At 37.3% G+C, this 22,056-nt stretch overlaps 1 protein-coding gene across 6 annotated transcripts in view; it reads left to right on the top strand.

Annotated features, from left to right (window-relative positions):
- RERE (arginine-glutamic acid dipeptide repeats) overlaps positions 1-22,056 on the top strand; it is a 429,285-nt gene that overhangs the window by 266,081 nt on the left and 141,148 nt on the right. For all 6 annotated transcript variants that reach the window (XM_057499686.1, XM_036925289.2, XM_036925287.2 and 3 more), the window contains one exon: positions 7,964-8,068. In XM_057499686.1, coding sequence (XP_057355669.1) covers positions 7,964-8,068 — 105 coding nt within the window. The remainder of the gene's footprint in view (positions 1-7,963; positions 8,069-22,056) is intronic.

Genomic DNA, 22,056 nt, shown 5'->3' with positions numbered 1-22,056 from the left:
TTGAATCCTGGCTCTGCCACATAGTTTTGTGACCAACGTCAAGGTTGTTAACTTTTGAACCATCCTTTTGACAAATTCAGGGTCACATGATTAAAGTGACAAAACCCTGAACCAAATGTACATCTTCTGTTTCTGCATCTATTAAGTTAAGTTGTGTGAAAAAGTCTCTTGCAGAGTATCTGACACTCAGAAGCATGAGTAGTGCTTATGCTCATTGAAGCTGAATTGGGTTCTTAGTAGTGTAAAAGGAGGAAAAGAAGTGAAATAAATGTAATTCTGTACTGACTTACTGGCAGTACAGTTACTTGGCATCCATTTATTTTACTTTCCTGTGGCCTGTTGCCTGGGTTGATTGGATACTTAGATTGCTTCCGGTAGGGGGAGAAGAGTTTAGCTCTAGTTCATCCCTAGATGATCTAAGAATGAGCAGATATATTTTATTAAGCTAACTGAGACTTGTAGCTTGGAATTTGCTGTTTTCCTCTTTTCACCCTAAGGATGATGTTGTATTGATGATCAGAGGATCTGGAGAGATTGTTTTGTGCTTTGGCTGTGAACATGTGGCCTGGGCAACACTGTCAGGTTTACTGTACACTTGTAGCAAAGAATTCTCGTGTATCAAGTGGAACACTACACAGGAGGTCATAACTGTCCCATCGGCTTAAGGGCTGTTTTCCAACTTTCTGATTGTCTTCTTCCTACTTCGAGTAATCACTTGGAAAGAAAATTATCTTTAAAGTAGTTCAGGTTACAAGCTATCATTTTACCCAGGAATTCATATTATAGGAGTATGTTTTAGAGTGAATTTTCTGGAAGCCCAGGGCCAGGAAACCCTCAATTAGCTCTTTATTCTACTCTCCTTTTCATCCTGAATTCCTTACCTTGTTACAGGCAGTAGGATCACCTATGTGTAGTGATCGAAACAGATTAATTACATCTCTTTATGGTCCCCCAGCCCTTCCTTAGCTCCTGCAGGTCCCCTAAGGGGCTTCATGGTATCTCAGATCTCTCAGGTTTGCAGTTTAAAATTCATTTCCTGACTGTAATCTACAGTTGTTTTTACACGTGACATAACTTCAACCTGCAGCATTTTTATTGTTTGGTCTGTACATACTTCTTCAGGCTGGGGACAGCCAGCTGAGTAGCATGTTTTGTCTACCCTTGAAGACTGTTTTAAAGTGCTATTATTTGGAGCTACATTTAGACATACAGAAAACTTGTAAGTCTGAGTTTCCCTCCTCCGGTCTTCCTCAGTGTCAACACTTTACATAGCTGTGGTATTGTTACCAGAACCCGGGAATTACCATTAGTACAATAATACCATCAAACAAAGACTCTATTTGAATTTTACTACTGTCTTACTCTGAGCTGCTATGACAAAATACCACAGATTGGTGGTTTGTAAACAGCAGAAATTCATTTCTCACAGTTCTGGAGCTTGGAAGTCCAAGATCAGAGTGCCCATGTGTTTGGGGTCTGGGAGGCCCTTCTTCTGGTTTTAGGACCGTGGACTTCCTGCTTTCTCATGTGGCCGAGAGCAGAGAGGGGAAGCAACAGTCCATTTCAGAAAACAGTCCCAACTATTTTCCAAAGTTGTTTAGGTCGGCTCTGTTCTTTCCTACCTCCATAGTGTGGTGTCCCACTCATCTGTAGTCCAGTTAGGTTCATTTGTTAGACTGCATTCCTCCTGGTGGATTTGGGCTGCTTGTTTCTTGGTTATGTAATGGTTGATGGACTGTTGCTGTGGTTTTGAGGATCAGTAAAAACACACGGTCTTCAGCACTGCTACCATATTCCCATTCCCTCATCTGTCCCTCTCTTTCCCACCCACCTGCTACAGATAACTGATCACCTTACTTCTGAGTTTATCCTTCTTGGTTTTTCTTTCTTACATGAAGGGTACATACTGTAAATATTCTTTCATGCTTTGCTTCTTTTTCACTTAATAGTATATTCAAGAAATTACTCCATATCAGTTCATAGAGCTGTTCCTCATTCTTTTTTACAGCTGTATGGTATTCCACTGTGCGGATGCTCCATTGCGTATTCAACTCATTCACGGGTGGGCGTTTTGGTTGTTTCCAGGATGTTTCATTTATAAATAACACTGCAGTGACTATCATTATGCATATTTATTTCCTTATTGCTGGAGGTATATCTTTAGGGCAGATTTATAGGAGAGGGATTGCTGGGTTGAGGGTTTGTGCATATGTGGTTTTCCTCCAGAAAGCATATACCGATACGCATTCCTTCCAGCAACATATGAGACTTCCCGTTTCCCCAATAAAATGTTTTCAGTTATTTTTAAAATTTTTGCCAGTCTGATAGGTAAGAAATAGAATCTCGGTGTTGTTTTACTTTATTTTGCTAACAGTGAGTGAGTTTGAGAATTTTTTGATATGTTTGAAGAATTTTTTTTCTTTTTTTGTAAATTTCTGTTCATGTCTTTTCTCCTGGGTTTGTCTTTCATTTAAAAAAATTTTTTTATACATTATTATATATTTTGTGTATATTTTCTCCCACTCTGTCAGTTTTCTTTGGTATATGTGTGTGGGTTTTATTTATTTATTTATTTAGTTAGTTACACACAGCTATTTTTATCTACTCATATTTTATCTGTCTTTTCTTTTTTCCCCTCAGGACTTTGAGTCATAGTTAGAAAACCTTTTCCTATACCATATTTAAAGAGGAATCCTGTGCACTTATCCCAGCACAATTTACTAAAAAGTCTCTTTACCGCAGTGGTTTGAGATGTCACTTTTGTCATTTGTTATTTTCTGTACATATTCTGGACTTGCTGTTCTACTTTTCATAGTCTGTTTATGTGCCATCACCACACTCTTTTAACTATACAGGCTTTACAGCATATTTTAATATCTGAAAGGTTAGTTTCTACTATCCAGATATTTGTTTTTCCATGTGAATCTTGGTATTAATGTGCTTCCTTCCATAAAATAGCTAGTTGGTATTTGTATTGAGATTATAGACCAAGCTATGGAGAAATGCCATGTGGAGTTTTCTTATCCAAGAACAGGGGATGTTTTCCCATTTTTTTTACTTGTGTGTCTTTCAGGAGTATTTAAGAATTTTCCTCAAAGAGATTTCCCCTTTCATAGTACATGTATTCCTGTGCATTTAATCTTACACAAATATGTTGAACTCTATACCCTAATTTTACCTCCTATGTACCTTGGCATATATATCCTCCTATGTACCTTGGCATATTCTCAAAAATTGACCATGTATTTATTAGACCACAAAGAGAACTATTTGATTAAAATGTAATAAAACTATATACAAACAAAAACCTGAACAGAAAGGCCCTTTCACCTGGAAACTTAAAACTTCCCATTAAACAACTCTTGAGTAGAATGGAAATACAAACTGAAATTAAAGAAATTCTTAAAATGACAGGGAAGATACTGTATACCAGAATCTATGGCATACATTTAAAGCAATGATCAGAGGAAAACTGGTTACACTAAACTCATGAAAAAATGAATGAATTAAATTCTCAGCTTATATAATGAAATGAGCAACAAGTAAATCAAAGGAATGAAAGAGAGATGGAAAGATGTACTCAGCATATATAGAAAAAATACTTACTTTTTAAAAAAAGTGGAGAAGAGAAGGGACATAAGTGGAAGTAGTGTTCTATGTTCTACATTTAGAGCACCCACTGAGAAAACTACGTAGGGTAATAGAGCCAGAACACTCTAAATCAATCAAGATAGAACCCTAAAAAAATGTTGAAATAACACACTGAAAGGCAAGCAAAACAGAAGAATCAGAAACAGGAAAGTTAAAAAAAAATTATATGCCAATAATCAAATGTCTTAAAGATAGACAAGATGCTGACTCTGTCTCAAAATATTTTTTCCCCTTCTTTTTTGAGTAAGAATGATAACAAGAGCTTTAAACAGACACGCTACTGTAAGCATTCTGTAAATGCTCATATGCTACCTCTTCACAAGTTCTCTGAGGTTTGCATGTGCTTGCAGATATGCAAAGACTACCAGTTATGGATAGTTTTATAGGAATGAATTTCTAGACCACAGTTTTCATGGTATTCTCTTCTTGCTTAAAGAGGTTTTCTTGCATAGGGAGGTTCTCTTCTGTCTCCTTCATTCACTTCAAAATAACCTCTCCCACTAGCCAGAGGACTCAAATGATGCAGTGCCCAAGGCATACTTCCATGGGGCACCGCACCAAAGGGCTGCCGAAATGAGTCTTTTCCAGGAAGCCTTTGTTACTGGTGAATGCAAGAACCCCGAGTCGGGGGCTTCCCTGCCTTTAGTAATACTTGTTGCCAGTGAAGCATCACATTAGCAGTGCAGTGTGCAGGAGGACCTTACGAGGCTCTGAAACCAGGCATTTCAGCAAGGTGGGAATGATGGCAGTTTCTTCTTAACAATTTTCTCCCCTTCCATTCCACAAATACTGTCAAATAATGTGCCACTTTTGAGAGGGAGCATGATAGAAACAGGATTCTGCAGAAAAAATATTGAAGACTTAAAGTGATACACACACACACTTTTTTAAATGTAAGCACTACCCTTTAGCAAAAGGTGATTGAAAAATATTTTGTATTAGGGCCAAGCAGTCAAGCCATCACGGACTTAGCTGCTCGTGTCGGTCCTGTCTTCAGCCTTGATTGGTGCTCAGGCCAAATGCAGGAGGGCTCATTAACTGGCCAAAACAGCAACTTTAAAAAGCTTTAGCTACATGCTAATGGCTCTCATTTTTTTCCCTTTAATACTTTTTTCTAATATACAGTATAATGCAGATTTTAAGTTTACATTTTCATGAATTTTGATAGACTTGTTTGATCCTAACGCATGGAATATTCCCATCATCCCAGAAAGTTCCCTTCAGCTCCTCTCCTCTCCCAAATTTCCACCAAGAAGCGACCATTCTGATTTCTCTCACCATCAGTTACTTTTGCCTGTTCTAGAACTTCATGTAAATGGAATCACCTACTTCTTTTGTATCTGGTTTCTTTTACTCAACATCTGATCTTTGAGATTTTTTCGTGATGTGCTCTTAGTAGCTCTTTCCTTTGATTTATGTAGTATACTACGTTATACAATGATTTGTTTGCCCATTTTCTTGTTGATAGATTGAGTTGTTTCTAGGCTAGTATGAATAAAGTTGTTGTGAACGATAACAAAAACAACAAAGCACAAAGGAAATGATAAAGATAAAAGAAATTAATGAGAAAAACATAAGCTCTAATCAAATCCTTTTAAGAAAAATCCTAGTATCTCATTAAAAAATGCATCATGGCTGATTAGAATTTATTCCAGGAATGCAAGGTAGGGTTGCTGTTAGAGACTCTGTTAATGTCATATGCCAGTTAATAAATCTAAGTAAAACTGTATCTCCAAGCTGTTATGATATGATTATTTCTAAAGCTAGTGTATTTAATGGGAACACCTGAGAGACATTTCCACTGAGATCAGGTACACAGGGATGCCTACTATTTCCAGTACTTTCCACATTGTATTAGAGGCACAACACAGTTACAGGCTTACAAAAGGTTGAAGAAAAAGTAGAACTTAATTTGCAAATAACAGCATATCTGGAAAACCTCAGAGAATCAATGATTAAACTATATCAAATATTGAAGAACTGAGTCAAGTAACAGGATATAAAATTAACATATAAAAATCAGTATTCATATAATTAAAAGGAGGAAGTAAGTAGAGGACATAATAGTAGATAAAAATACCATTTATTATAGTTTCATAGCCATTTATCAGATGATGTGCTTCTGTTCCCACTGCTTTTGGCTTTCCCTAGACCAGTTGTGTTGTGCTTCCCAGGGAACATGTGGCAGTGTCTTTAGGTCTTTTTGGTTGTCACAGTGGTGTGTGCATGTGTGTGTGTGTATGTGTGTGCATGTGCTGTGCAATACAGGCCTGTGGTGCTAAGTACAGGACAGCCCCTGACAACAAAGAATTACTCATTCTAAAATGTCAGGAGTGCTGAGGTTGAGAAAGTCTGTCCTAAACAAATCTGATTTCCTGTGGGTTGATAGGGTTTCTATACCTTTAATACATGAATTAATACTCAAGTTAAAGGGTAAACCTAAATTTGAGTGATAATAATGAAAGTGAAATCACTTCCCTTTAGTAATAGTCAGTGATGGAAATAAACTTATGTTACATCGCACTGAATAGTGTGTAGAGTTTCATAACCTCTTATTTTATCTTAATGTTTGTATGAGATAGGTAGAGTAGGTATTCTTATCCCTATTTAACTATAAAGGAGCTTGTCTGTATCTTCCAGGCTTTAGGAACTAAGTCCGTTCAGATAGATGGGTAGTTAGTTGCAGAGTATGTACATTGTTCATCTGTAAAAATGATCTTACTTGCTTTTTCTTTTCTGGAAACATTTTAATTACAGTTAAATACTAGAGAGATAGATCCTGGGCCTGGAAATTTGATACCAACTCATATTTTCCTTTAATTGTATCTTGTTAACCTACAACTTAGTACTTCCAATAGAACTTTCTTCAATGATGGAAATGTTACATAAATCAGTGCTGTTGAACATGGTAACCACAAGCCACATGCAGCTATATATGTTTACATTAATTAAAGTTAAATAAAATTTAAAATTCAGTTCTCATCAGTTGTACTAGCCAGCCCCATTTTAAGCACTTCATAGTCCTGTGTTATCTATCTTCTAATCAGTAGTTCCCAAAGGAAATTTAATAAATCAGTAACATTTTTGTTTAATTTTACAAATGGAGATCGTCTGAATCCATCTTTGCTTCTGCCCATTACTGAGGCATTGGTCACAGTTACTTAAGCCCCATGGGAAAGGAGGACATTGCTGTTTAATTTCTTGGTAGGAAGTGAGTGAACATCTATCTCCATGTTGATAGCTGTCAGCAGTTTCTTTCACCAGCGTTAGCTGGTATGTCATTGACATGCCCACTCATGAGGCCTGTGGGAGTGGAATGCCTTACCAAGCAGTGGGGGTCACATCCCTGCAAGCAGCCTGCTTATGCTTTTGAGCCTCCAAGTCCATCTACTCTGATTGCAGCCTTTGGCTTCCACTTGATATTAAAGTTACCTTCTGTGGCTGCTGAGGGAGTTGGAGAAAACCTTCCAGCCCCCTTGAGAACCCTGGAAATTCTTGCAGTGTGTGAGTGTGTGCATGCATGTGTGTGTGCATGTGTGTGTGTAAACAGGAAGGTGGTCCCTACTGCATAGTATGTTTCTGATACTTATTTTTGGTGCATGGAAACATTGATGAAGGAGTTCTCTAGTGGAGTTTTCAGCTATATTGTGTTTTAACATTTGTTGGTACATGAACCTGGAAACCTTATTGCTCTTCATTGCAGTATTTCCATGGGAAAGTTTTTCCCCACTTAACAGTCACTTAATGTCACCTGAAAATTTGTGAAGTGTTTATATATTAGAGCCCATCCACATATTTAACGTCAAAATAACTGTAGGTTTTAGTTTCCAGGTTTATTTCTTGCATGTTAAAAGAGAAGAAAAATTTGAACAGTTCTGCCTTTCATAAGGGAGCAGGAAGAAAAGGCCCATTTTGCTTTCATAATTTAGAAAGGCTTCAGGGGGATTTTTTTGTAAAGTAATTTAACTGTGGTTTAAAATTTCCCATCATTTCTAGTTTACTATCCTTTCACCACAGTCCTGCCTTTAATTTATCTTCATGGTTTAATTAAGTTTACTCTGTGACTAAAATGCTGAGATAAAAGCTTTCAACCCACAACTTAACAGCTTACCTGCTTTTATCTCAGCATTTTAGTTCTTTTGGGAGCTCCCAACTTCTGAATTGGTAATTGTGACGTTGCAGCCCTATCCCGCATGCTCTCACAGTGATGCAGATTTAGTTACATCTTCCCCCACCTATATGCCTCCAATAGTATTTTGGTTTCCAAAATAATAATGGTATTACTAATGTATTTTTGTTTGTTTATTTTCAGAGGGAAGTGTAACATATCCCATTTTTCTGACATATTTGCTGCTAGAGAGTTTAAAGCCCGAGTGGATTCATTTTTCTACATATTAGGCTACAATCCTGAGACAAGGTAAGTAAGTCACTTGGGCCCACAGAGTGAGAACTGTTTGACTTTCTCACAAGTGTGTGTACGCACCCATATCTGGGCATATTAGTACCAAGATTAAAAATACAAAATTCTGCAGTAAACCTCTTTGGAAGGAGTTATAATTAATGTCTTTGATATCTAAAGCAGCTTTATTGTTTGCTCTTACTTCATCGAGGAAAGGAAAAGTGAGAAAATTTGGATTTAGAGAGGGCAAGCTAATGACATGATTAATTGATAAGTGTTTAAACTTACTATGAATTGGCAGATTATTACCTTTATGCACATTCTGTCAAGCCTCCCATGATACCATATTGAAACATTAGGACCCTATGGAAAGTCTTTTCCATTTAATGAAACCCCAGGAACACTGAAATGTCTTTAGCAAGACTGCTGGTATGAGATGGGTACATCTAATTCCCAACCATCTTGGTAAGATCTGTGTAAGAGGTAAAATTATTATTTCTTAAATTAAAAGCAATAGAGTCAAAGTAATTTAATAGAATTCTTGGTTTATGTCTGTAATAGACCATAGGTTAACTTGGCATATGGAAGAACTTCTGTAAGAGCATATGCATTCATATTTTTATCCTGTAGCACTCATGCAACTACATGTTTTATTCAGGATTTTAAAAAGAATATATTAGTGGGTGATTGTTATATGCTTGGGACATCTAAGACATAATCTACAAATTATAAGGATTTAGAAAGAAAATATGCTTGGCTTAAGGAAATTAGTAGAAGAACTACATTAAGTGTACTTGAAAGATGAATATTATTTTAGTGAAACTATTTCCCTAGAAGATGCCAAGAAATTATACGTAAAATTTAGAATGGTACTATTTAGATGGTTGACCTAGGGTCAATAAAAGGCAACGTATTTTTTGTATTGGTTGTAAGAGGCTCTACTTGGGCATATATTTTGGTATCTCTCTTTATATATACTACGTAACAACTATAGGGGTAAGTGTGTAATGGTCACTTTTTTTTGCTTACCTTTGTTTTACTTTAGAAAACAGCAAATTTGAGCTTTTATTTTCTTTTTGAAAAGTATGCCCTGCTTCAGTGACAATGAAGCTAATCAATGGTAATATTCAAAAGCATCTTATGTTTTAAAATGTCTATTATACATATGTATTTATTGACTGCCTAGTCATATCTTCCTGTTAACAAGGTGAAATATGGATCACTTCAATTTGATTTCTTTCTGGATACAAGGGAGTCTGTTATTTCAGTAATGCCATGTTTATTTAACTTTGATAAATAGTTGTCATATTATGCAAGTTAAATTGAATTAGTGAATTGATTGTTGTGTTTTAATTGTTTAGCTTTTTAATTCCTAACAACCAACCAAATTAATTTTTTTTTACTAGTTTTGGCTATGCATCTGTTTTTGTTGAATGCTTTTTAAAAGTGATACATAACTTACCTGGCTGGGTAAGCTAGAGACTCACATAAGTTTCTGTCTCGTTTTTTACTGTGTGTTGGTGGCAGTTGTTCAGACTGATACTTCCCATCATGAGTTTGTCTTAAAGTATGGGTTAATTATGCAATAAAAAGATACTGTTTGTCGCCTGAAAAAGCAGCACAGAGACATGCCTAGGGATCACTTCTTTTAGTGCTTTGAGCTTCCTAGCGACCATTTGTTCATTTCAGGGCTGTGTTCCCTATGTCTAACTTATGCTTGATATGTTGAAAGTTCATGAGGTGTGTTGGATGAATCAAAGTGAACAAACATCTGAAAGTCTACTTAGAAGCAAAGCTGTGGCTGACCTCCCACTTCTCACCAAATGAGTGTGAGCATTTGCTGCAGCAGAGCCAGTGTGCCTGCTGTCCTACCCCACTCTTTTCACCCTGGATGCCGCTCATGCCTCTGAAGTTTGGGGTCAGGTGTACACTTCCCACAGCTACTCAGATTCAAGAAAGTGTATGTGATTTGAGAGTATGGACAAAACCCTTGTATTTCTTCTACCTGGCTTTATGGACAACCCCGTCCTTAGAATGCTCGAGGTGCATACCTTTGCCGAATGGACCTCTGTTTCTGTCTTTGTTTCATGTCTGTGAAGGGTGGGGCTGTGGATGAGCTGGTTTCTGGTATAATTCTCCCATTTGAATGAGTGGGATAAGCAACTGATCGTGGCTGCATGGGGATGTGTGCTTACTCCTAGTGCTGTGAATCATTTGGAGAGGAAATACCACTGTTACAACAGTTCTTCAGTGGGACCACTGGAAGTGAAAGAATGGCAGCTTTGTGACTGTATGAACTTTGATGAGCATGCCCCTTAAATAATGCATTGACTTTACTCCGAGTAGTTGAAACCGAAGCTTAAGATGGAATTGTTTATTCTTCATAGCAGATTTTGTGATTTTAAAAGTTAAAAGTTGATTTATGTAATTTTACAAAGTTTATTGGGTTTATTAGCCAGCACTCAAAGTTTGGATTTTGTTTCTCATCTCTATCTACAGGTCCTTTTTAACCTCCAGGGTCTGGTTACCTTTTTATTTCTCCTCTAAGCTGATTAGTGTATTTCTGAATATTTTGTTTTGTCAGGAATCTGAATGTCCACATTTTTAGTTTTGATGGTTTTACTTTTTGAACACATGTATGATCATGGAAAACAGACTTTTCTATTCTCTTCGGGTCATTCGTTGCCTTTAAAATTTGGGGAGTGTGGATTTCTTGGTAATTGGCATAGAATCACTTGGTAATTAGGTACTATATTTCATTAATTTCTTTCTCCAGAGTATGGATCATTAATACTAATAAAGTATCTACAAAAATATGGATTGATAACCTCTTATCTTCAATTCTGAAATCTCAGAACTCTGAAAATAAAAAATACTTATGCTAACTTTGGTGGTAAAACTCATTTAATGGTCAGACTTGACCTGAACTTATGTGAGTTAATTTAATTTAATTAGTTAATTAAATTAATTTAGTTCATTGTGTGAATTTGCACAACTTTTACTGTAGAAGTACCAATAGGATAGAATAGGGGTTTTGGCCAGACACTGCTGGGTGATACACAGTATATGGAATATTCTCTATGACTGCCTTTCTAAATCCCGAAAGCTCTGAATTCTGAAAATCCTTTGACTCTAAGGATCTTAGATAAGGGATTGTGACACTATGTTCTTCCTAGCCATAACACTAATGGAGCAAAACCTAATTGGGTGAAAAAAACTGGGGGGCAGATGTTTCTAGAGTAAAGTAGAATATAGGCTGCAAGGGGCTGACAAATGAGAGAGATGCTTGAATCTAATGCTGGCCTAAACTTTGAACCATTAGGCAATTGGGCTTTTTGCTTTTGGAGTTTGTTTAACATTTCTGCACTCAGGGAGTATTCACTCTTGCTATATGAATAAGATTCGTGCCAAATTGACTTCTGTAGTTAGCATGCTCTGCAACATAATATCATAATGCTCTCATTTTGTTTGATGGGTCTGATCCAAAATTTGGTTAGAAACTTAATAAAGTCAATAAATTTGAGCTCAGGGTTCTTAATACATAACAGCTAGTTAGACATTATGTACATTTGATCAAAACACCAGTGTTCTTGGTTAAACTAAAGTAGGTAGGTCTTAGCTTTAAAAGGAGATGAGCATAGGGACACCGTTACATTCATTCTTTTACTGTCCTTAGTTACTTTTTTTATTTGTGCAGTACCTCATAGCCATTTAATAGGAGTGCTAAAGCCTTTTGTTAAAACTCATGACCTGGCAAGATCTCCTGTCTTGGACCCAGGCAGCCTGAGTTCCCATCCTGTATTGCTGCTTCATCTTTGTATCCGTGGGTGAGGCTTATACTTCCTGGACTCTGTTTCCTCTTCAGTAAAATGGGGATGGCAGAAGCTACCCTGTAGGGAGCTTTTGTAAACTGTAAGGTTTTCTGTTGCTTCTTGAGAACTGCAAAAATAATTACAAATTTTCTTTTGAAGAAAAGGTTGAAAAATATCAAAGTTGTTTTTTTTTTTTTTTAGCTCCATATAATGTTAAGTCCAAAAACAAAACATAAACTGCTAGCCAAGAGTCTTAATTCACCAGGTAGACCATTAACTGTCTGGTTCATTGTGCAGACTGTGGAAGTCTGAGCACTGGGGTAAAAAATGACTCTGCTTGAAATACTGATTATAAAATTCTTTAAAAATATGCAGTTGCTAAAAATGTAAGATAAATTTCTTCGTTGACTCTAATGAAACTGCCTCAACAATTATAAACCAAGATCTAATGTGAGGTATACTCATTCCTCTGTGTCACTGCTGTCAGGCCTTGGGAGTAAACAGAGCTCTGGGGGGGTGTTTTGGGGGAAGATAATGCACACTTTTACATCTGTATTTCTGTCTCCTGTATGTGATCCATGAATTCATACCAAATTCTCTGCTTCTAAACCAATTCCACAGATTTCCTGTTAGTTTTTCCCTTTTATTTGTAATTTGCATCTTTAACTGTGAGAAACCTTATTTCATTATCCCTAAAACGTGAATTCCAGTTTCTTACCACCGAATCTGTTCTCTCCCACACACAGGTGGGTTTTGACATCTTGAGCTGTATTTTTACTAGGTTTAGCATTTGATATTTCTTAGTGTGACCTCCAGAAATAAAATTTGTAACATTATCTACTCATGGTTCGTAGGATGCCCGTGACTTCTACCATGTAATGGGTGCTTTTCCTGTGCCAGGTCATCTAATTTATTTAATTCCCGTAAAAGCTCAATGAGGTTGGTATTATTTTTATTTTATAAATGAGGAAATGAATATTAAATGGCTGCCTAAGGCATACAATTAGTGAATAGTGCCCAAGCCTATTTGACTCCAAAGCTTGTGCTTTTAACCTGTCTATGAGTTCATCGCGGGTTGATTCATACACAACCTACTTTTCTTCCACCCTGGTTGGAAAGTAGTTTTTCTAATGGAAAAAAAGAGCAGTTGCTCAATAGAGAGTAACTTGACAAATAGAACAGTTAGAGAAGCAAACTGAAACAGTATATAATTCTATAACCCATATTTGTGTTTTTCCTTCCTATACATGTGTGCATGTGTATAGGTATTTATTTATTTATTAAGATTATAATTATAAAGAAGCAAACTGAAACAGTACATAATTCTGTAACCCATATTTGTGCTTTTCCTCCCTATACATCTGTGTGCATATACATAGGTGTTTATGTATTTATTAAGATTATAATTAAAATATTTTTCATACTTAATATACATGTAATTATACATTCCTTTATTTAGTTCATCTTTTGTTATGAACATAGTACCATGTCATTAAATGTTTTACAAAAACATTTGTAATGAGCCCCTTGTGTACCATTATTTGAGCTTCCCATAATTTATCTGTTCTCATAGTGTTGAACATTTACAGTTTTTTCAATATTTGATTATTCTGAATAACATTGTGACCATCTTTTTTCAGTACAAGTCTTTATATTTCAGCTGAAAAGTGACAATCTAGATCTCTTATTTAAACTAATATGGATTTGAGACATTTCAAAATTCACTTCTGCTTTAGTGAAGTCACCTTTTTTACTCATCACAGCTCACTGTCTTTGTGTGGCATTTGAGGACAAGAAGCTTGAGCTGGATATAAATATTTTCTTGCTTGCTTTTCCTCTGCTATCACCTTTGAATTCGCAAAGTGTTTACCTGAGATGATAAACATTGGAGATAGCTGAGAGTATGTGTATATTAGGAAACACAGGCTATGAACATATAAGAACTTTAATAAAAATAGGACAAAAAATCAGATTTGATAATTTCAAAAACCTTTTGCCAGTAAACATCTACAAGTATTGAATAAAATGTAAGAAAACTTAAATGCAGAGCTGAACTTGCAAGCATTAACAGAAGCTGGAAAGTTAAAGTGGCAGGCTGATTCTTCAGCAGCCCAGGTGAGAGGGTGTCTGGTCATTTTCTCATTTTCTTAACGAAGGGTCTTTTGCTTTAATATCTACCAGGTATAGGAGATGAGGCCTTGATCTCAAGGGGTTATGGAATTGGAACTCAGAGCTGTGTACACAAAGCTAGGACCACCAAAGGTCTATTCTTTGGTGAAAGGGTGAAGTAGGTATCATGTCTATTACTAGAGGAAAGTGACAGGGAAACCTTTTTGGAATTGGGAACCTAGAACAAAAAAAGAAGAGGAATAGAGGGAGAATTCCCCTTATAATTCATAACTTTGGCCTCCCCTCTATGGCAATTGGGACTTAAATTGGGAGAACTCTGGGGTGAGAAGATAATATAAAAAGTCGTCTTTTGCCAAAGAGCCACCCAGGACACCTGACATAGCATATGTAAAAGTTTTTTGGAGAGACACACCCTCATTCAGTAATCTGAAGGGTATCAGTAGTTAAAATATCTTTGAATACGGAGCTCATTGTCAAAAATTGCAAAATGTTAGAAGAAACTACATACCATCAACTTGAGTCAGATGAAACAAATGATAAGATTCACACCTAAGAATTTCAATTCTAGGACCATCAGTAAAATACTATATAACAGACTCGAATGACATAGAACTTTTATTTCTCTGACATGTGAGGAAAGTTTGAAAAGAACCAATCCCAGGCTGGTATGGGGCCCCACAGCCACCAGGGACCTACCCTCTGCTATCCTTAACTTCATCTGTTATCTTATGCTCAAAGTGGCAATGGAATGGTGGCCAGGACATCCCGATTGCAGGCTAGAAGAAAGGGGAAGTAGGTGAAAAAAACATGCCTTCTTCTTTTAAAGGCAGTTTTAATAATTTTTCTTTCTTTTTTTTTTTTGTTATCATTAATCTACAATTACATGAAGAACATTATGTTTACTAGGCTCCCCCCTTCACTGAGTCCCCCCCCCACACCCGATTACAGTCACTGTCCATCAGTGTAGTAAGATGCTGTAGAATCACTACTTGTCTCCTCTGTGTTGCACAGCCCTCCCCATACCCGCCCCCACATTATACATGCTAATCGTAATGCCCCCTTTCTTTTTCACTGCCCTTATCCCTCCCTTCCCACCCATCCTCCCTAGTCCCTTTCCCTTTGGTAACTGTTAGTCCATTCTTGGGTTCTGTGAGTCTGCTGCTGTTTTGTTCCTTCAGTTTTTCTTTATTCTTATACTCCACATATGAGTGAAATCATTTGGTACTTGTCTTTCTCTGCCTGGCTTATTTCACTGAGCGTAATACCCTGTAGCTCCGTCCATGTTGTTGCAAATGGTAGTATTTGTTTTCTTCTTATGGCCAAATAGTATTCCATTGTGTATATGTACCACATCTTCTTTATCCATTCATCTACTGATGGACACTTAGGTTGCTTCCATTTCTTGGCTATTGTAAATAGTGCTGCAATAAACGTAGGGGTGCATCTGTCTTTTTGAAATTGGGCTCCTGCATTCTTAGGGTAAATTCCTAGAAGTGGAATTCCTGGCTCGAATGGTATGTCTATTTTGAGCTTTTTGAGGAACCTCCATACTGCTTTCCACAATGGTTGAACTAGTTTACATTCCCACCAGCAGTGTAGGAGGGTTCCCCTTTCTCCACAACCTTGCCTTTTAGATGGTGGCGATCCTTACTGGTGTGAGGTGATATCTCATTGTGGTTTTAATTTGCATTTCTCTGATGACTAGCGATGTGGAGCATCTTTTCATGTGTCTGTTGGCCATCTGAATTTCTTCTTTGGAGAAGTGTCTGTTCAGATCCTCTGCCCATTTTTTAATTGGATTATTTGCTTTTTGTTTGTTGAGGTGTGTGAGCTCTTTATGTATTTTGGATGTCAACCCTTTATCGGATCTGTCATTTATGAATATATTCTCCCATACTGTAGGGTACCTTTTTGTTCTATTGGTGGTGTCCTTTGCTGTACAGAAGCTTTTCAGCTTGATATAGTCCCACTTGTTCATTTTTGCTTTTGTTTCCCTTGCCCAGGGATATATGTTCATGAAGAAGTCGCTCATGTTTATGTCCAAGAGATTTTTGCCTATGTTTTTTTCTAGGAGTTTTATGGCTTCATGACTTACATTCAGGACTTTGATCCATTTTGAGTTTACTTTTGTATATGGGGTTAGACAATGATCCAGTTTCATTCTCTTACATGTAGCTGTCCAGTTTTGCCAACACCAGCTCTTGAAGGGGCTGTCATTTCCCCATTGTATGTCCATGGCTCCTTTATCATATAGTTAATTGACCATATATGTTTGGGTTAATGTCTGGAGTCTCTGTTCTGTTCCACTGGTTTGTGGCTCTGTTTTTGTGCCAGTACCAAATTGTTTTGATTACTGTGGCTTTGTAGTAGAGCTTGAAGTTGGGGAGTGAGATCCCCCCCACTTTATTCTTCATTCTCAGGATTGCTTTGGCTATTCGGGGTCTTTGGTGTTTCCATATGAATTTTTGAACTATTCCAGTTCATTGAAGAATGTTGTTGGTAATTTGATAGGGTTTGCATCAAATCTGTATATTGCTTTGGGCAGGATGGCCATTTTGATGATATTAATTCTTCCTAGCCAAGAGATGGGATGAGTTCCCATTTATTAGTGTGCTCTTTAATTTCTCTTAAGAGTGTCTTGTAGTTTTCAGGGTATAGGTCTTTCACTTCCTTGGTTAGGTTTATTCCTAGATATTTTATTCTTTTTGATGCTATTGTGAATGGAATTGTTTTCCTGATTTCTCTATTAGTTCATTGTTAGTGTATAGGAAAGCCACAGATTTCTATGTGTTAATTTTGTATCCTGCAACTTTGCTGTATTCCGATATCAGTTCTAGTAGTTTCGGAGTGGAGTCTGTATGTTTTTTTATGTACAATATCATGTCATCTGCAAATAGTGACAGTTTAACTTCTTCTTTACCAATCTGGATTCCTTGTATTTCTTTGTTTTGTCTAATTGCCATGGCTAGGACCTCCAGTACTATGTTGAATAACAATGGGGAGAGTGGGCATCCCTGTCTTGTTCCTGATCTCAGAGGAAAAGCTTTCAGCTTCTCGCTGTTCAGTATGATGTTGGCTGTGGGTTTATCATATATGGCCTTTATTATGTTGAGGTACTTGCCCTCTATACCCATTTTACTGAGAGTTTTTATCATGAATGGATGTTGAATTTTGTCAAATGCTTTTTCAGCATCTATGGAGATGATCATGTGGTTTTTGTCTTTCTTTTTGTTGATGTGGTGGATAATGTTGATGGATTTTCTAATGTTGTACCATCCTTGCATCCCTGGGATGAATCCCACTTGGTCATGGTGTATGATCCTCTTGATGTATTTTTGAATTCGGTTTGCTAATATTTTGTTGAGTATTTTTGCATCTACGTTCATCAGGGATATTGGTCTGTAGTTTTCTTTTTTGGTGGGGTCTTTGCCTGGTTTTGGTATTAGGGAAATGTTGGCTTCATAGAATGAGTTTGGGAGTATTCCCTCCACTTCTATTTTTTGGAAAACTTTAAGGAGAATGGATATTATGTCTTCTTTGTATGTCTGCTAAAATTCTGAGGTAAATCCGTCTGGCCCCGGGGGTTTTGTTCCTGGGTAGTTTTTGATTACCGCTTCAATTTCTTTGCTGGTAATTGGTCTGTTTAGATTTTGTGTTCCTTCCTTGGTCAGTCTTCGAAGGTTATATTTTTCTAAGAAGTTGTCCATTTCTTCTAGGTTTCCCAGCTTGTTAGCATATAGGTTTTCATAGTATTCCCTAATAATTCTTTGTATTTCTATGGGGTCTGTTGTGATTTTTCCTTTCTCGTTTCTGATTCTGTTGATGTGTGTTGATTCTCTTTTTCTCTTAATAAGTCTGGCTAGAGGCTTATCTATTTTGCTTATTTTCTCAAAGAACCAGCTCTTGGTTTTGCTGATTTTTTCTGTTGTTTTATTCTTCTCAATATTATTTATTTCTTCTCTGATCTTTATTATGTCCCTCCTTCTGCTGACTTTAAGCCTCATTTGTTCTTCTTTTTCTAATTTCGATAATTGTGACATTAGGCCATTCATTTGGGATTGTTCTTCCTTCTTTAAATATGCTTGGAATGCTATATACTTTCCTCTTAAGACTGCTTTCGCTGCGTCCCACAGAAATTGGGGCTTTGTGTTGTTGTTGTCATTTGTTTCCATATATTGCTTGATCTCTATTTTAATTTGGTCGTTGATCCATTGATTATTTAGAAGCATGTTGTTAAGCCTCCATGTGTTTGCAGGCCTTTTTGCTTTCTTTGTACAATTTAGTTCTAGTTTTATACCTTTGTGGTCTAAAAAGTTGGCTGGTAGGATTTCAATCTTTTTGAATTTACTGAGGCTCTTTTTGTGGCCCAGCATGTGGTCTATTCTGGAGAATGTTCCATGTGCACTTGAGAAGAAGGTGTATCCTGTTGCTTTTGGATGTAGAGTTCTATAGATGTCTAGTAGGTCCATCTGTTCTAGTATGTTGTTCAGTGCCTCTGTGTTCTTACTTATTTTCTGTCTGGTGGATCTGTCCTTTGGAGTGAGTGGTGTGTTGAAGTCACCTAAAATGAATGCATTGCATTCTATTTCCTCCTTTAGTTCTGTTAGTATTTGTTTCACGTATGCTGGTGCTCCTGTGTTGGGTGCATATATATTTATAATGGTTATATCCTCTTGTTGTACTGAGCCCTTTATCATTATGTAATGTCCTTCTTTATCTCTTGTTACTTTCTTTGTTTTGAAGCTTATTTTGTCTGATACTAGTACTGCAACACCTGCTTTTTTCTCCCTGTTGTTTGCATGGAATATCTTTTTCCATCCCTTGCCTTTTAGTCTGTACATGTCTTTGGGTTTGAGGTGGGTCTCTTGTAAGCAGCATAGAGATGGGTCCTGCTTTTTTATCCATTCTGTTTCTCTGTGTCTTTTGATTGGTGCATTCAGTCCATTTAGATTTAGGGTGATTATTGAAAGATATGTACTTATTGCCATTGCAGGCTTTAGATTCATGGTTACCAAAGGTTCAAGGTTAGGTTCTTTACTATCTTACTGTCTAACTTAACTGGCTTATTGAGTTATTATAGACACTGTCTGGTGATTCTTTATTTCTCTCCCTTCTTATTCCTCCTCCTCCATTCTTTATATGTTGGGTGTTTTATCCTGTGCTCTTTTGTGTTTCCTTTAACTGCTTTTGTGGGTAGTTGATTTTATTTTTTGCCTTTAGTTAGTATTTGGTTGGTCTGCTTGCTTTGCTGTTATTTTATTTTCTCTGGTGACATCTGTTTAGCCTTAGGAGTGCTCCCATCTAAAGTAGTCCCTCTAAAATACCCTGTAGAGGTGGTTTGTAGGAGGCAAATTCCCTCAGCTTTTGCTTGTCTGGGAATTGTTTAATCCCTCCTTCATATTTAAATGATAATCGTGCTAGATACAGTATTCTTGGTTCAAGGCCTTTCTGTTTCATTGCATTAAATATATCATGCCATTCTGTTCTGGCCTGTAAGGTTTCTGTTGAGAAGTCTGATGATAGCCTGATGGGTTTTCCTTTGTAGGTGACCTTTTTCCTCTCTCTAGCTGCCTTTAAAACTCTGTCCTTGTCCTTGATCTTTGCCATTTTAATTATTATGTGTCTTGGTGTTGTCCTCATTTGGTCCCTTCTGTTGGGAGTTCTGTGTACTTCCGTGGTCTGAACAATTATTTCCTCCCTCAGTTTGGGGAAGTTTTCAGCAATTATTTCTTCAAATACACTTTCTATTCCTTTCTCTCTCTTCTTCTTCTTCTCGTGCCCCTATAATGCAGATATTGTTCCTTTTGGATTGGTCACATAGTTCTCTTAATATTGTTTCATTCCTGGAGATCCTTTTATCTCTCTCTGCGTCAGCTTCTCTGTGTTCCTGTTCTCTGATTTCTATTCCATTAACGGCCTCTTGCACCTCATACAGTGTGCTCTTAAGTCCTTCCAGAGATTGTTTCATTTCTGTAATCTCCTTCTGGACTTCATCCCTTAACTCTTGCGTATTTCTCTGCAGCTCCATCAACATGGTTATGACCTTTATTTTGAATTCTTTTTCAGGGAGATTGGTTAGGTCTATCTCCCCAGATTCCTTCTCAGGGGAGGATGTCTGGGTTTGTCTGGTCTGTATCAAATTCTTCTGCCTTTTCATGGCGATAGAGGTAGTTGTGGGGAGCTGGTGCGTGTGTCGGCTGGGAGAATGTCCCTTCTTGCTGGTTTGTGGCCCTCCTCTCCTGGGAGAACAGCGCCCCCTAGCGGCTTGTGCTGGGCAGCTGCGCGCAGATGGGGCCTCTGATTCCTGCCCGGCCGCCGTGGAGTTTAGCTCCGTGGTTGCTGTGGGTGTGGCTGGTCTCAGGCTGCTGCTCTACTATGGCGGAGCGGCGTCACAGGGGAAACTGAATAGAGGCTGTTTATCTCCGTGAGGGGCCTCCGAGCTGTGCTGCCGCCCAGGGGGTAGAGTGCCCAGAGTTCCCGGGGTTTCCCAGCTGCTGGGCTAAGTGTTCCAGGACGTTTCTATCCAGCTCTGGGGTCCCTGTCCCTTTAAGTCTTTCAAAAAGCACTCACTTTTCTTTGTCCCAGGGGCGCCGGCTGCGGGGACCCACCCTCTGGTTTTACTGTCCCGTTTCCCTAGCCTAGTATCCAGCACCGCACACACTGAGTTTTAATAATTTTTATAGAACACTTCATTTTCTTCTTAATAGACCAAAAAGAAAAAAATTAGAGTAATGCATACAGGTAAATTCTACCAGTGTTCAGAGAACCGAGAAGAATAGTGTAGGTTCCGCAAGTCATTTTATGAAGCTAGTGAAACCTTTATACCAAAACCAAAAAAAAAAAAAATTTTATAGGTCAGTCTTATTTATGAACAGGCAGGTAAAATGTTTAAATAAAATATTAGAAAATGAAATTTTGCAAGGCATTAAAAATTCACTTGTCCAAGTTGGGTTTATATATAAGAATGATTAAATATTAATTTATCTGTTAATATATTTAACACTTTAGCATATTGAAGAAAAAAATATACAACCATCTTGATATCGAAAAAGTACGTGACAAAAGTCAATACCCATTCAGTATTAGGTGTGGAAACTCTTAGTAAATTACCCATAAAATGAAACTTCTTTATTCGGACAGAATACTTATAAAAAACTATAGCAATCACCGTACTTATAGCCAGAGTATTGGAAATTCTCTCTAAAATCTGCAATTAAGGTCCATTAAGACATGAAAAAGAAAATAATTTGAGAATTCGGAATGAAGAAATGACCTTTTATTAATACAGTGTAATCACTTTTACCACAGGAAATCTGAAAAGACATGCACAGACTTAGAATTGGTAAGATAAATCACTATGCTTACTGGATATAAGGTCAATATATAGAAGACTCAGCTCCATTTCCACATACTAGGGATAATTGGAAAATAAAATTTAAACTGTTTCTGAAAGCTTCCCTTCTCTTGATTTGAAACTAGTACTAATTAAAAGCCAGGTTGAATGTCTTTTTTCCAACAAGTGTTTTCTCCAGAATTCCCTGAATGTTGTTTTCATTTCTATTTTGGCTTTATAATTTCTTGTTAGTAAATAAAACATTTTAGACGTTTTTCTATTTCTGATAAGTAGGAATGCTCTTTAAAATAAGACCTAGGAAACTTCCATGTTACAGCTCTTACTTTACCTTTGGTAATCATAAATTACTCTCTAAAAATTAGGTATTATAGTGGACAGAGTGGTTTTTCAGTTAGTTTTTTATATATTAAATTTTCTCAAGTTTAGAATCTATTAGTATAGTATATTCATTTCACCTGCACAGCTCCCCCTTGATCTATTCAGAAGTGTTAATCCTTCACCCATGTTTACTGCAGATTAACTGGAGGACAGAGGGATGTCTATGATCTAGAGGCAATGTAGATGTGCCTGGGGCCACAGAACTTCCTGGAAGACCTGTCAGGAGCCAGAGAAGGAAGCCCTAAGGCAACATGTGTGCATGCTGTGTGTGCCTATCCCTGCAGGCAGCCAGGTGACAGATGAGGAAAATGTGGTGGCAGTAATGAGATGTA

This window comes from Manis pentadactyla, chromosome 4, assembly GCF_030020395.1.
Source record: "Manis pentadactyla isolate mManPen7 chromosome 4, mManPen7.hap1, whole genome shotgun sequence".
Classification (NCBI taxonomy): Eukaryota; Metazoa; Chordata; class Mammalia; order Pholidota; family Manidae; genus Manis; species Manis pentadactyla.
This window is presented reverse-complemented; position numbering and strand designations above follow the sequence as displayed.